At 36.4% G+C, this 14984-nt stretch overlaps 1 protein-coding gene across 1 annotated transcript; it reads right to left on the bottom strand.

The window, feature by feature from the left end:
- Positions 1-778: 778 nt before the first annotated feature.
- LOC104236793 (uncharacterized) lies at positions 779-10158 on the bottom strand. The gene is made up of 4 exons (XM_070161861.1): positions 9985-10158; positions 2145-3016; positions 1910-2003; positions 779-1495 (listed from the first exon to the last, which is right to left on the bottom strand). Exons 1-4 carry the CDS (start codon positions 10156-10158, stop codon positions 779-781), a joined length of 1857 nt encoding a protein of 618 aa, XP_070017962.1.
- Between the last annotated feature and the right edge of the window lie 4826 nt (positions 10159-14984).

Raw genomic sequence — 14984 nt, 5'->3', positions numbered from 1 at the left:
GTGAGGAATAGTGCTCCAAAAGAGAAAACATTAGGCTGGACAGGGTGAGTGAAACAGGTAGAGGTCAGGTCTAAAAGAATGATGGAATTGCAGACATAGTCCTGTAAGTAGGCTGGTTGTTTACTGACCATGTCAGATTTTCTAATTGCTAGAGGTCGATTAGGAATTAAAACAGTTGTTCTAGGTGAGGAAGTAGAGGGAAAGGTGGAGATTGGTGAAGAGTTGTGTGAAGGAGTTTGAAGATTTAGGTGAGGTGAAAAAGCTGAATTGTGTTCTGCTGGTTGGACAATTGGTAAGGAAGGATAACTGTCAGGGGTGAAAGAGGGACTTGAAGGAGATAAGTCTGGGGTTATGATAGGTGGTGCAGGGACTTGTGGAGAAGTATCAGGCATAAAATGGTTAGAAGGAAAATAGGGCAGAACAGAAGGCATAGTAGAAGTAAGAAAAGGAAAATGAGTTTCATGGAATTTAACATCTATAGAGATAAACACTCTTTTGTTTGATAGGTCCAACACCTTATAGCCTTTTTGATGAGCAACATATCCCAAGAAAACACAACTGGTTGCCCTGGGAGCAAACTTTCCTCTGTTGTGACTCAAGGTGGACACATAACATAAACACCCAAAAGATCTTAGGTGCTCATAAGTGGGAGGCTTACCAAACAAAACCTCATAAGGTGTTTTTCCTTTTAAAACTCTGGAGGGAAACCTATTGATCAAATAGGTAGAGGTTAAAATGCACTCACCCCAGTATTGTAGAGGAACATTAGACTGGAACATCAAAGCTCTTGCAACCTCAAGAAGATGTCTATGTTTCCTTTCAACCACCCCATTTTGTTGTGGTGTAGCAACACAAGAAGTCTCATGCAGGATTCCTTGTTCAAGTATAAAATTGGATTCTTGTGTACTGTCCCTAATTCTAGTGCATTATTTGATCTTATCTTTTTCACTTTCTTGTTGAACTGTCTTTCCACCAAGCTTAGAAAAGATTTTAATACTGAAAATGCGTTGCTCTTTGAACTTAATAGGAAAGTCCAAGTTCCCATACTGTAATCATCCACAATTGTTAAAAAATACTTGAATCCATTATATGTTGTGTTCTTGAAAGGACTCCAAGTGTCAATATGAATTAAATCAAAAACGCCACAAGTTTTGATTTGACTGATAGGAAAAGGAATCCTAGTTTGTCTAGCTTGAGGACAGACACTGCACACATAATCAAAATCTGAGGGAAAATGAATGAAACTGAATTTCTTCATTACTTGAAAGGGCAAATGCCCAAGCCTTACATGCCAATCCTTTACATCTGAAATAGTATTAACATACACAGCTTTTGAAAGAGAAACAAGACTAGAAACTAGGGTGGAATTGCTTCCTTTTGGAATTGAAACTACATTTTGATTAGGTAGAAAACTAGACTCTATACTAGATGGCTGGAGCAGGTACAAACCATCTCTTACTCCACCAAAAACTTGTCCTCTCCTCATTAAAGGGACCTGCATCAGACATGCATTAGAAGTGAGATTCAAAGAATAACTGAATTGAACACATAACTTTTGAATAGACAATAAGTTATATCTGAAAGAGGGAACATAAAGAACTCTGTTAAGTGTCATATCAGGCTGAATACAAATATTTCCAATATGTGTGACATGTAATTGAAAAGATTTAGGCAAGCTAATGTGTAAAGGAATAGGAAGAGGTGTCAAACTAAGGAAAGAATATGAATCAAAACACATATGTTTTGAAGCTCCAGAATCAATTATCCAAGTCTTAGTGTTAAAAGCAGCAAGACAAGTGCCAGAATACTTAAGTATAGTACCAGCCACTGCATTTGCATTAATTTTTGTTTATGTATTTCCTGCTCCTCTAATCTGCACTTGTTTTATCAGATTCACTAGTTCTGAAACCTGCTCTTTGCTAAAGAATTGATTCTGATTGTTCCCAGTTCCTTCATTTGGGGTGAGTTCCTTCATTTGGAGTGATTTCCATTTCTGCTCCTTCCTGATTTCCCATCACAGCATTTCCTTTGACTGCTCCTTGATAGTTGCCTGATTTGGTGAATTGAAAATCTTCAGGGAATCCTATCAACCTATAACAATCTGATCTAGTATGACATGTCCTCATACAGTGAGTACAACTCACATTAGGGTTGAATTTGGTCTTTCTTCCCTTGAATTTCTGCTGTTGATTACCATACTTTTGTGGTGGATCCATCCTTTATGATTGTTGTTTCTTTGTGGGATCTTGTTCTGTGTATTTGCCATGAATGTTGCTCCATCTGTTGGATAATGAGGGCTGAGGTATATCTCTCTCTGTCCTTCATCCTGTAAGAGTATTGAATAAGCATGATCTATGTTAGGAAGTGAGTTCATCATCAGAATGCGTCCCCTTGCATGAGCATAGGAATCATTGAGACCCATGAGAAATTGAATGATTCTCTGATCTTCTAAGAACTTTGCCATCTTTGTCTTCCCTTGACATGTGCAGTTGCAGGTACACCCTAGGTGAGAGTTGAGAGAGTCCAGTTCATCCCACAACCTTTTGAGTGTTGTGAAATATCCTGCTATACTGCTATTTCCCTGCACTGATTTTGCAATTTCCTTTTGCACATGATAGAGTTTGGCCCCATTTGATTGCCCAAACCTATGTTCAAGGTTGTTCCAAAGGCTTTGTGCAGTTTTTGAGTAAATCACACTATCTCCTATCTCTTTGGAAAGGGAGTTTAGCAACCAAGAAGTGACCATGTCATTTGTTCTGCTCCAGTGGGGATGTTCCTTAGATCCCAGATCTGGCTCAACACAAACTCCACTGATGAAGCCAATCTTATTCTTGGCTGACAGAGTAATCAAAACAGACCTTCTCCAACCTGGATATCCTCTTCCATCAAATGGTGAGTTCACCAGAGTCATTCCTGGTGCATCGGATGAGTGCAGAAAATAAGGATGGTTTGTGTCTGCTGTGACTCTACTACTGGTCGAACCAGCTAGGAGAAAGAGTGGGTGAAGATTCAGTTCCTGTCATGGCTGAAGGTTAAATAAAAGGGAAAGAATAGAGAAAATGATTAATAGTTGATTGTAAATGGATCGAGCTACTGTTGCTTTGATACCATGAAAGAAAGAGACTGTTAAATATGAGAATTTTCCACACCGATTGTATTCATCATTCAAGGCTGTATATATACAAGTAATTGCTACAAAAGAAAAGTGTAAAATAAAATCCTATTTACACTTGTACCATTCCTATTCACTGTACTGTAACTATATAACAGATTTATTCCCTACTATGTGTACACATGTGCCAAGCACATGCTTGGATCTTTCTAGAATAAATCTAATATACAGTTGCCTTTCCTCATATCTAACGGCTGAGAGAAAAACCCCACTATTTCACTTCTAAGGCTGAGATTGAGCCACATGTGTGGCACTAATAATAAACAAAATTTCGGACACAGATAATGAACCTTGTTAACTCCGAAAATACTCTGCTCTTTGTCTTTCATTCCTTTTGATCCTTTCTTCTTCATCAGATAGGATATCTTTCTTCTTCAGAGAATGAAGACGATCCTCAGTCATATGGGGCTTTTCTATGTCAACACAATACCAACTAGCTCGTTCCATAAAGTGACACTTTTTATCGTTTTATGGAATTTTTCGTCGTTGAATAACGATGGATTTTACGATACGATACAATATAATTTAAGTAACAATCAAAATAACTAATGTATATAAAGTAATAAAAACAACCATCCAAACAAGACCGTTTGACGAAGCACGATTTGAGAAAAACACTTTAGACATATACTAACATTAAATATTAAGAACAAAGAATTTTTAGATATTAGTATCACTCATTGGAAAAGTACGAGATTAGTCGATTAGAATAACTAGTATTCGGGTACGTGCTTTGCGCGTGTACCTATATCAATGAATATACAAATTTTAAAAATTACATACATATTATTAGATAATTTATTTTATAAAATAAAATTTAAGAATTTTTTTTAAATAATAAATATTATTCCCATTAGATAGCTTAACAAATGAAGGAATTTTATTTAGAGCGTTATTGTGATTTATCCGGATTTATGTCGAAACAAAAATTATTGTTTTTATGTGACTTAATACTGAAAATAAAATATAAAAATATTTTTTATCACAATTCTTTAAAGATTTGACAAATAATACAAACTAAAATTAAATTAAAAAAAGTTGGTGTTATATCTTCTAAAAATTTGATAGTGACAATTTTAACGTTTAAAGAATGACTAATATTTTACAAGAAAAAACTTAGTATAAATATTTAGCGAGACATTTTCATTTGTTGGACTGAATGCAAGAAAGAAACAAAGAACAACTCATTTATAACTGGTTGTCTTCTACAATTTTATCTTATTGCTAATTTGTACTTTTACCTATTTGAATCTTAATTTTATACTATAATTAATTTTGCTATATTTATGATTTCTTTCACCATCGATACTCTTCTTATAAAAATAAATTAAGTGTTTTGTCAATTTAACAAATAAATTTTCTTATACAATAAATTTGTAAAATAAATTGAATTGGATTTGCTAATTAGTTAATTCAAAAATTAATTATTTGTTCTAAACATTAAAAGAAATAACTTAGTTTTTTTTTTAATTTAAATTCTAAATATTAGATTATTCTATTTTTTAAATATTTGACAATAATTATATTTTTTCCCAATAATAATTCGGTTTTCAAATAGTAAGAAAAATCATATGTTTTGAATCTTTATTTGAGAATTTGTAATTGCTAACTCACGTTTTGCATAGTAAAGAATCTCATAGGAATAGTTCAATACAACTCTAATATTAATGGTCTTTAAATAAGGAAATCTATATAAGGTAAAAGTGTTATTCGATTTTAAAGTCCCTTCCTACCTAGTTTAATTATGAAAAATATAATAATAAATTTTAGGTGATCTTAAAATTCTTAAATTAGGAAATAATTAAATAACTATTTTGTCTAATATAAAAAAAATTTAAGGGTAAAATAAGGGAATAACATTTCGCTAAGTGCCTTTATGCTTTTAATATAGTATAGATAGATAGATAGATAGATAGATAGATAGATAGATAGATAGATAGATAGATATAGATTTTATTGCTCTAATGATAAGATGTACAGTTGCCCCAATATTTTGGGACGGTTCTAGTTAAATCTATCAAAAAGTTAACGTACCATTTCAATAAACGGAGAAAGAAACCAAAATTCAAAATAACAATTTGTTAAAAAATTTATTTTGCTTGTTTTTCGCTTTTGGTTACCAAATTAGCCGATTACTCTAATGGAAATAGACTAAAAAGATGTAAAAATTATGTATAATTTGGATTTGACCAAAGACTTAATTTTATTATATTTAACAATTCAAGTTCAAGCAAAATTTAAATTATTTATAATAAAACAAAAAGGTTAAAGATTTGAAAAATAAATATGCGTGATGGGGATTTGGAAATATATAGAATTTTATTATAATTAACTATCTAAGTTTGAGACCAAGAATAATTAAATTATTTCTATCAAAATAGAAAGGGCAAAGCCTTGGAAAAAAAAATTGCCTACGGTTCCTAGCATGGTTAAAAAAACAAACTTGGAAACCTAGAAGGATTTGAGAAGAGTTCTGATATTTAGGATTTTGTATATATTTAAAATAAGGAAATATTTGATAAATAAATTTTTAGTTGACTTCAAAGTCCAAAATATTAGGAAAATAATTAAATGACTATTTTGTCTAGTATGAACTTTATCTTTAGAGGGTAAAAAAGGCGATCGACATTTCGTTAAGGGCCTTCGTGTTTTTAATATAGTATAAATATAGATATAGATATAGATTGTGGTTCTTGATGCTATGATCGATAACAAATTAGGGGCTATAGTCAACATGATTAAATACGTGCTAGAAAGGTCAATCCCTCTCTTATGACACCAAAAAGGTCGGGCTGAACTTCTTATGCGTCTATACAATAATATCGTGACAACGTAAATTTAAATGGTCAATCTTTGTGAAATGAGTTTAAAAGAAGTGTCATATAAAATAAAATTGAGTATCAATTTATATGCACCTTCTAATTAGTTAATTAGAATTAGATTGTGTTGCTAGCTCCGATTGAAAACAAAGGAATTAATAACACCAGTACGATAAAATTTGCGTTAGAAAGGTTGATCCCTCTCTTATGACACTATAAAAGGCCGGGCCGAACTTCTTATCCGCTTTTATAGAATTAAAATGATCAGTCTTTATGAAACGAACTAAAAAGACGTGTCATGTAAAATAAAGTTGAGGAGTACCAATTAATATGTACTCATGTAGACATAGTACCTTCTAACTTAATAAGGTCCTGCCCCCCCCCCCCCCACACAAAGCCAGCCCACCTACCAGCCTACTAGTGGGGGCACGGGGTTTAAGGAGATGGAGATAGTATGATGACAATTCTTGGTTTTGTGCTCTTTGCCAAAAAAATATAGCAGGGCTTTTCTGATTTCAACAGAGGCACTGTGGTAGAAAGAATGGTGGTCATCACTGAGATAAGGTATGAACAGTGCATTTGTGACCAAAATGAGATTTGGAAGCTAACGGTCGGAATATGACTAAAGCTTTTACTATACTGTTTCAGTTTAAGACTCTGAAAATAGCAAATCAAAGCACCATGTGTTAAATTTATGGCGAGAATACTGCTAGCTACTCCATGTCATTCATTATACATCTTTAATTTTCTTATCTTGTTTTTCACATTTTCTTGTTTTACATAGTCGAGAGCTTTGGATTCTAAGTCGTCTGTCGTCTATCTAACTAGAGACGGAGCCAGAAATTAAAGTTTATGAATTTTAGATTTGTCATTGAATCAATAGCTTATTTTAGTTACTCCATGTGTTAAATCCGAACTCGTAGCTAATACTCTAGTTAGCTCCTCTGCGTCTGTGCCTACAACAGCAAGTGTTAAATTGCTCTTTCTTAACAGCAAGTGTTAAATTGCTCTTTCTTCCCCACTATAAGAAATGACTCCTCTAAATATCACAAAAATAGAGTGAGTTTGTAGAGATTCAAAAGGATTCCGCAAAAGTTGATAGTTTCCAGTTACCAAGATAACATCTGTGGCAATTAAGGGCGGCAAAAGTTTACTAGCACCTGATGTTTATACCAAAAATATATCGGTTTATCTTGGTTTACTTATTTAGTTAAGTGAAAATATATACTCATTAATTAAATAAGATAAAGTGAAAGAAATCTATGTGCAACCACATATCGTGAACAATATGGATTCGATATAAATATCGACCGTGAATAATTTTTATCGACTATCACGTAACCATGTTGCCCTTGCTAACAAGGCCGGCCGATGGGCGTAAAAATAACACGTGTTAGCCAGTTTTCAGACTGGTCATTGAAAATAGACAACGTTTGTAAAGTCATTAAAAAATAGTCATTATTTTGCTGCAACACGAAAAGTTCCAGCATAATATACTGGAGATTGGTGCACCTGTATGCTGGAACTCCAACACGCGGAAAGTTGCAGCATAATATACTGGAGATTGAAACACCTTGTAAGCACGTGACTTTTGCCCTATATGAGAATTACTCCCAAAAAATTCAAAAATAAAATAATTTTTCTTGGTGTGCAATTTTTGTGATATTTTGTGATATTTTATGTAACTATTTGTATGTTTGTCTATGCATGTTTATTTGATTAATAAAAAATACAAAATATGTCGCATTTTTGCATGTAGGATTTAATTCTACAATTGTTAGTAATTAAATTTGTTTACAAAAATTAAAACTTACAAAAATAGGCATCTTTTGCATTTTTAGCATTTAATGTCCAAATGAACAATTTTATGCTTAATTATTACTTAATTGTGCGTTAATTGTTATTGGAAGTTAATTTGCGCTTTTATAACTTAATTTAGTTCTTAATAATAATTTAAGTACTTTTATAATTTAGTTTTAGAAAAATAAAAGAAGAAAAGAGAACAAAAATACAAAGAAAAATCGGATTGGGCCACTTCTTCAATTTCAAACCACAGGCCCAAATAATTGCCCAACTTTCCCCACGACCCGGTCCGCTCCATTAACCCAACACCCATTCTTCATTTTTGTCCAACACAAAACAAAACCAAAAAAAAAGGTGAATTATCACTATTAATAGTTTTATTTTTTGTTTTTTTTATATATAAAAAATCCGAAAATATTTTATTTTATTTTATTTTTATTTTTATTTTTATTTTTTAAAAGAATATATATAATAATTTCGGGAATGATTTAAAAAAAATAAGAAAAAGGGAAGTATTGAATAAAAAAATATAAAAGTAAAAATAGGTGAAATTCTCTTCTTTTTTTAAAAAAAAAAGTAAAAGAATGTAGAAAATTTAAAAAAAATAAAAAGTTTTGTGGAAATTTTTAAAAAATTTAAAAGTAAAATAAGGTTGGAATTAAAAAATAAATATAAAGGTATCTGAAAATTTAAAGTAATTGAAAGTAGCATTTTTAAAAGAAAAAGAAAAGATAGTGGTTTGTTTTTTAAAGAAAAGTTAAATAAAGTGAGATTCTCTTTTAAAAAAATAAAAAGTGGGATTTTAAATAAGATAAAGTAATTAAAGTTGGAATTTTAAAAATAAAAGTAAATAAAGGTGAGATTTCTTTTTCTAAAAAAATAAAAGCAATTTGTAAGTGGGATTTCTTTTAATTAAAAAATAATAAAATAATAAAAAACAAATCTGAAAATTTCGAAAATTTTGCTATAAATAGAAGAGAAAATTTAGGAAGAAGGTGGAAAAAAAGAGGAAAAACTAGATAGAGAGAAGAAAAAAAGAGGGGGCGGAGTGAGAAGTATACACCCGATATACATTCTGGATACACTGAATATACAGGGGCAGAATTCATTTTGGAGAGTTTTGAAGTTGAAAAGTTTAGGATTTTTTGTCCAGTGGACCCACACAGCCTTAGAAATCTTCGTCCCCGAGGCGCTGAAGGGCCGTGTTTGCAACACCAGTTTTTTTCGTAATTTTGAAAAGAAAAAAAAACAAAGAGTCAGCGGTCAGGTGAATACCGTTTGAATTTTGTCATAATAAGCCGAACCAGCTTCGGCCGCGTCTTAAACCGTTCTCGCCGAAATAGCCTTAGAGTATCTTTCAGTTGTCGAAAGGTTATTTTCGTAAAAGAATGGACAAGTTTGTAAAGTGTCAAAATAATCCTCCCCAGCCTCAAAATTCATGTGAGATTTGGAAGGGGCAACATTTGCAAAAATAGCCGTTTGGTTGCATTTGACAAACGGGGAAAGGAAGCTGGCCGTTTGTTTTTGAGTTTGTAAATCTTTTGATTAGAATATGTGGGTTGTTTGATTTTCGAGCTTGTAGGTCATCTTCAAACCTTTGAAACTCAGTTTGTTTTAATATGAAAATTGAAAAAAAAATGTTCATTATTGTTTATCTATTATTGGTCCGAACTACGCAAGGTCTGATTCATGCGGGGGCATGATACGTAGGCAATCTCCATAAGATTCGACCACAACAAAAAAAAGTGAATAAATAAAAAAGGCACAAAGAATAAATAAAAAAGGGTGGAATGAAGGGTTTCACGCGGGAGGATGCACGCGGTAGAAAAAAAACATGTTAGAAATGGTTAACTGCCTAAGAAAATTGCGTTCCCCAACATGCAATTGCAATATCTGTTAAAACTTTAACGCTAACAAGTTTGTTGTTTGTCCAAATCCAAACAGTTAGTTGTTAAAGCGTACTGGCACCATACCATTATCAAACAAGATCAAAAGGGATTATACCAGAAAGCATGACTGGCTCAGAAAATAGTGTTGAGTCGGAAGGGGCGGCACATCAGATGCTGAAGGAGGCGATGGCCAATATAGAAAAAATGAGATTGAAAATGCATGAAATGCAGCTAGCCATGGCTAAGGCGCAAAAGGGGCCCGAACCACTCGTCACTCCTACTTCCCCACTGGGACACACACCGAAATACCCTTTACCCGGCCCTTCAACGAGCTTCCCCGTTGCCCAATACTACCAAGGGGATACTTCCTATAATCCCCAAGCTCCACCACCCAAACAAAACCCTCCTCCGCCAATCGTCCCCGTCGTCGGGGCACCTCCGCCAGCCACGTTGCAAAGATCCTCCAACGAGCCATTGTTTCAGGCTCACGATACGCAATACTATCCCCCTGAAGCCCACATTCCATGCCCCCGAACCACATGCCTACAATCCACACTTGGAGGTACCGGCAGAGATTGAAAAGCCGGTTAAAGTCCCAGAACAAGAGGAGGTATTGAGGAAGTTCAAAAGCCTGGAGCAGTCCTTCAGGAACCTGCACGGATTGGGCAACCAGGTCAGTGTGGCCTACAAAGATCTATGCCCTTTCCCGGACGTCCAACTCCCGGCTGGGTTCAAGATGCCTAAGTTTGATTTATATGAAGGGCACGGTGACCCATGGCACATTTGCGGGGTTTCTGTAGCAAAATGAGAGGGGCAGGCGGTAAAGATGAACTGCTGATAGCCTATTTTGGCCAAAGTCTGAGCGGATCGGCACCCGAATGGTATACCAAGCAGGATTCCAGCAGATGGTACACTTGGGATGATCTGGCGCAGGATTTCGCAGGTCATTTCCAATACAATCTCGAGATAGTCCCTGACCGTCTCACATTGTTGAGGACCGGGAAGAAGCCCGGGGAAAGTTTTCGCGAGTTCGGGTTTCGCTGGAGAGAGCAAGCAGCCAGAGTTGATCCTCCCATGAGAGAGGGAGAAATGGTGGACTACTTCTTGCAGACACTGGATCCAACTTACTTTGGTCACTTGGTGACGACGGTTGGGAAATCCTTCAATGAAGTAGTAAAGATAGGGGTCATGATAGAGGAGGGTCTGAGGTCTGACAAAATCCTGAATTACTCAGCACTCAAGGCAACAACCCAGGCTATTCAGAGCGGCACGGGAGGTGCGCTGGGAAGAAAGAAGAAAGAAGAAATTGCCACGATTGAGGCAAGCAGTTGGTCCAGGTCTGGTAAACCATACTACAACCAACCCAGACCCCACATGCCAAACTACCCATACAGCCCACCACAATACTACTATCCACCTCAAGAACCACACTTCTCCGTGCACCAAGCCCAAACATACACTCAGCCTCCGGTTCGCCCGCAATGGCGCGCGCCGGCTCCCCATAACACACATACACCATCGCAAAACACCTATCCACCGCCAAGAGCTTACAGGAACCCTCAAGGGGCAGGTTTCCGGGGAAATCAGGCTTTCAGAAATGAAAGAATACAAAGAACATTCACTGAGTTGGGAGAAACCTATACTGCCGTGTTCCACAAATTAAGGCAGTTAGGCTTGTTGAGTCCTGTTGAGCCCAGATTGCCAAATCCCCTTCCCAAAAATATGGACCACTCGGTAAGCTGTGAGTATTGTTCGGGGGCTCCCGGACATGATACCGACAAGTGTTGGAAGTTGAAACATGCAGTACAAAATCTTATTGACACCAACAAGATTGAGGTTCAGACACCAGAGGCGCCCAACATCAATCAGAACCCGTTGCCGGCACACCTTGAAACCACATGATTGAGCTAGTGCACGAAGGAGGGGAGCTAAAGAAACCCTCACAAACAGTGATGATGATCCGTGTCGGTTCAAAAGAAATGTTAACCAGTGGAAAAGCGGTGGTATAGTTGGAAAAGGTGGATGACAAGCCAGTTATGGTGTTGGAAAAGGGTCCAAAGAGGCAGATGTGCAGTTTGTGGGGTTGAAAGCAAAAAATCAACAATTGAACGGCTACTCCTCTTCCTATACGAAGGGAGTCTTGGTAGTGGGCTCTGATTTTCTTTTTTCTTGTCTGGATTATTCCAGGGTTGTAATCCAGATTTTTCTTGTGCTCGCCAAAGTGTAAAACCTTGCTATCCCGTATTTTAATAAAGTGAAAGTTTTTTTCTCATTCCTTATTTTGTTTTAATTTTTCTTCTTATTTTTCTCTTCTGAACAGTTCTCTTTATACTGGTTCTAATGACATGGCATGCACGACGGATCTTCAACCTAGTCTAAAAAATCAATTTGATTTCGAACTTATAGTACAAGATTGTGATGATAAGTCGGAATACGATAAGGATGAAGCCTTCGAAGAAATTAACAGAGAGTTGAGCCAATTTGAAAAAAGAGCCCAACTGACACGGAAGCTGTCAATCTAGGGGATGCGGATGACATCGGGGAAGCTAAGATAAGCGTTCATATGGAACCAAACATCAGGGAAGAACTAATCAAAGCACTTACTGAATTCAAAACATTTTGCATGGTCATACGACGACATGCCGGGTTGAAACACCAATTTAGTGGTTCAAAAATTGCCCACTGACCCAGCATTTCACCCCGTCAAGCAAAATTGAGGAAGTCAAAAACCGACGTAAGTGTGAAGATTAAGGAAGAAGTAACCAAATAGCTGAACGCTAAGGTTATTCGGGTCGCTCGATATCCTGATTGGTTGGCTAATGTGGTGCCAGTGTAAAAAAAAAAAGGAAATGGAAAATCCGGGTGTGTGTTGATTATTGCAATATAAACAGAGCAAGCCCAATGACGCTTTGTGATCAACAAATATCTAAAGGAAATGCGTCGACATGGCTATCAATTCTGACGTAGTTAAGAGATATTATGTATGATTGTAATTGTTGTTTGTTTGTATTTAGCATTTATCAGAGAATGAAATGACGGAGACAATTCTTTCTTCTATCCAAACACTTTAACCTTTGCTTCCCCTTTTGAGCCTTATTTATTCTTTCATACCCCTCTTTTGGAATCAGTAATGAAAATGAAAGAAAAAAAAAGTAATGATAATAAGAACAAAAGAAAAGTCACACAAAAAAAAAAAAAAAACAAAGGAATTGGGAACTACGTTTGACCTGATTCCTCAAAAAAGGATACGTAGGCGCCTCACGGCTCGGTCATAGTGTAACAAAAAATAAAAATCCCCCAAGCAAGAAAACTGGGGTAGAAGTTATGTTTTAAAGTTTCAAAAGAGGTTTGATTCCAAGAGTTGTAATGTTTCACCCATCAAAGTTATTTTTGAATTTTTGATAGCCTTTTCTTTTAACCCCACACAAAAACCTACATGTGATGTCCAAAAAGACCTCCCGATCAGTATCCGAGAGGTGCCAAGTCAGGCAAATGAAAGCCGAGAATAATACACTGATCCCCAGCAGAGAAGAGGATCATAAACTGGAAATGAATTGATAACCGAAAAGAATCCCCAGCAGAGAGAGTCATATCGGCAGCACTCCAATCCCCAGCTGAGAAATAAAATGAGAGAGTCTTATCGGTGAAAACCTTCACAGGAACCATAAGGCGACGAAAGATGAGAGAAATAAAACGAGAGAGTCTTATCGGTGAAAACCTTCACAGGCACAATAAGACAACGGGAGTTGAGAGAAACGAGAGAGTCTTATTAGCGAAAACCCCTCGAAGGGCACTATGAGGTGACAAGACAAGATTGGCGGAAAGAATCCGCATTTGGCAAAGAGTTGAGTGCCTGTTTATCCCCAGCAACATGAGGCCGTCCGAAAGGTTGATTGATACAAATAGACTGGGTTGATTAATTCGGAATGCGCGACATGATCGTTGGGATCGGTTATATCATTCAGATAAGTTCTTTTCTTTCCTTTTCCCCAGCATTTGTTCAGAAAGACTTTTTTTCTATTTTTTGAAATCATCACTTTTTCATTTCTTGGTTTAAAGACTTTACCTCCCCAGCAGTTTGTTTTTGAAAAGTATTTTCAGAGCTTACTACCAGTTGCCAAAATGATGCAAAGCAAAATGCGAATAGGATAGGCCAAAGATAAGGCGATAAAACGAAAAGAAGTTGGTCGCAAGACCAAATAATGAATGGGTCTAGATCCCAAGAGGACCAAATTTCCAAGGGAAGTTGGAGAAAAACGGGAAAACAACAGTTGAGAAAATTGTGGACCTAATTCCAAGAGGGTCCCCAGCAGATCATCGAGATATAGGAGCATCCCCGACAGATTTTCGACCAAGTTCCAAGAGGGTCGGACAACACAGAGCGGGAAGGAAGAAAAGGAAAATTCATCCCCAGCAAAATAATCCCCAGCAAGTTTTGATAGCGTAATGAAACACAGAGCGGGGAAGGGAGAAAGGGAAAAACCATCCCCAGCAGGAGTGGCACGACCACTCACCATGTTTTAAAACTAACAAATTTTCTTTGATTTGAAGCAGGAAAAGGAAATCTTATTAATGGCGAAAAAACATGCCACAAGGAAAAGCACCAAAACTGGGGCAGAAAATTTTCTGCCATTGTCGAAAATTTTCTCGGAGGAACGAGGAAATCAATTCAAGTTTTAAGAGATAGCAAGACAGCACGATTTTAAGAAAAACAGTCGGAGGTAAGACAATTTCAAGTTTTGAAATCGGGAGCCTGCCCGTATAATAGAGGTATACAGTTCACTCTTTAAATTTCAAGTTTTAAAGATGGGTCTTTCCGCCCTCGAATAGGATATGATGGGTCTATCCTCCCTCGAATAGGATATTTTGGGGTCTATCCGCCCTCGAATAGGATATTTTTGGGTTCATCCGCCCTCGAATAGGATATTTTGGGTTCATCCGCCCTCGAATAGGATATTTTGGGTTCATCCGCCCTCGAATAGGATATTTTTGGGTTCATTCGCCCTCGAATAGGATATTTTGGGTTCATCCGCCCTCGAATAGGATATTTTGGGTTCATCCGCCCTCGAATAGGATATTTTGGGTTCATCCGCCCTCGAATAGGATATTTTGGGTTCATCCGCCCTCGACTAGGGTATTTTGGGTTCATCCGCCCTAGAATAGGATATTTTGGGTTCATCCACCCTCGAATAGGATATTTTGGGTTCATCCGCCCTCGAATAGGATATTTTGGGTTCATCCGCCCTCGAGTAGGATATTTTGGGTTCATCCGCCCTCGAGTAGGATATTTTGGGTTCATCC

This window comes from Nicotiana sylvestris, chromosome 11 (assembly GCF_000393655.2).
Source record: "Nicotiana sylvestris chromosome 11, ASM39365v2, whole genome shotgun sequence".
NCBI lineage: Eukaryota > Viridiplantae > Streptophyta > Magnoliopsida > Solanales > Solanaceae > Nicotiana > Nicotiana sylvestris.
This window is presented reverse-complemented; position numbering and strand designations above follow the sequence as displayed.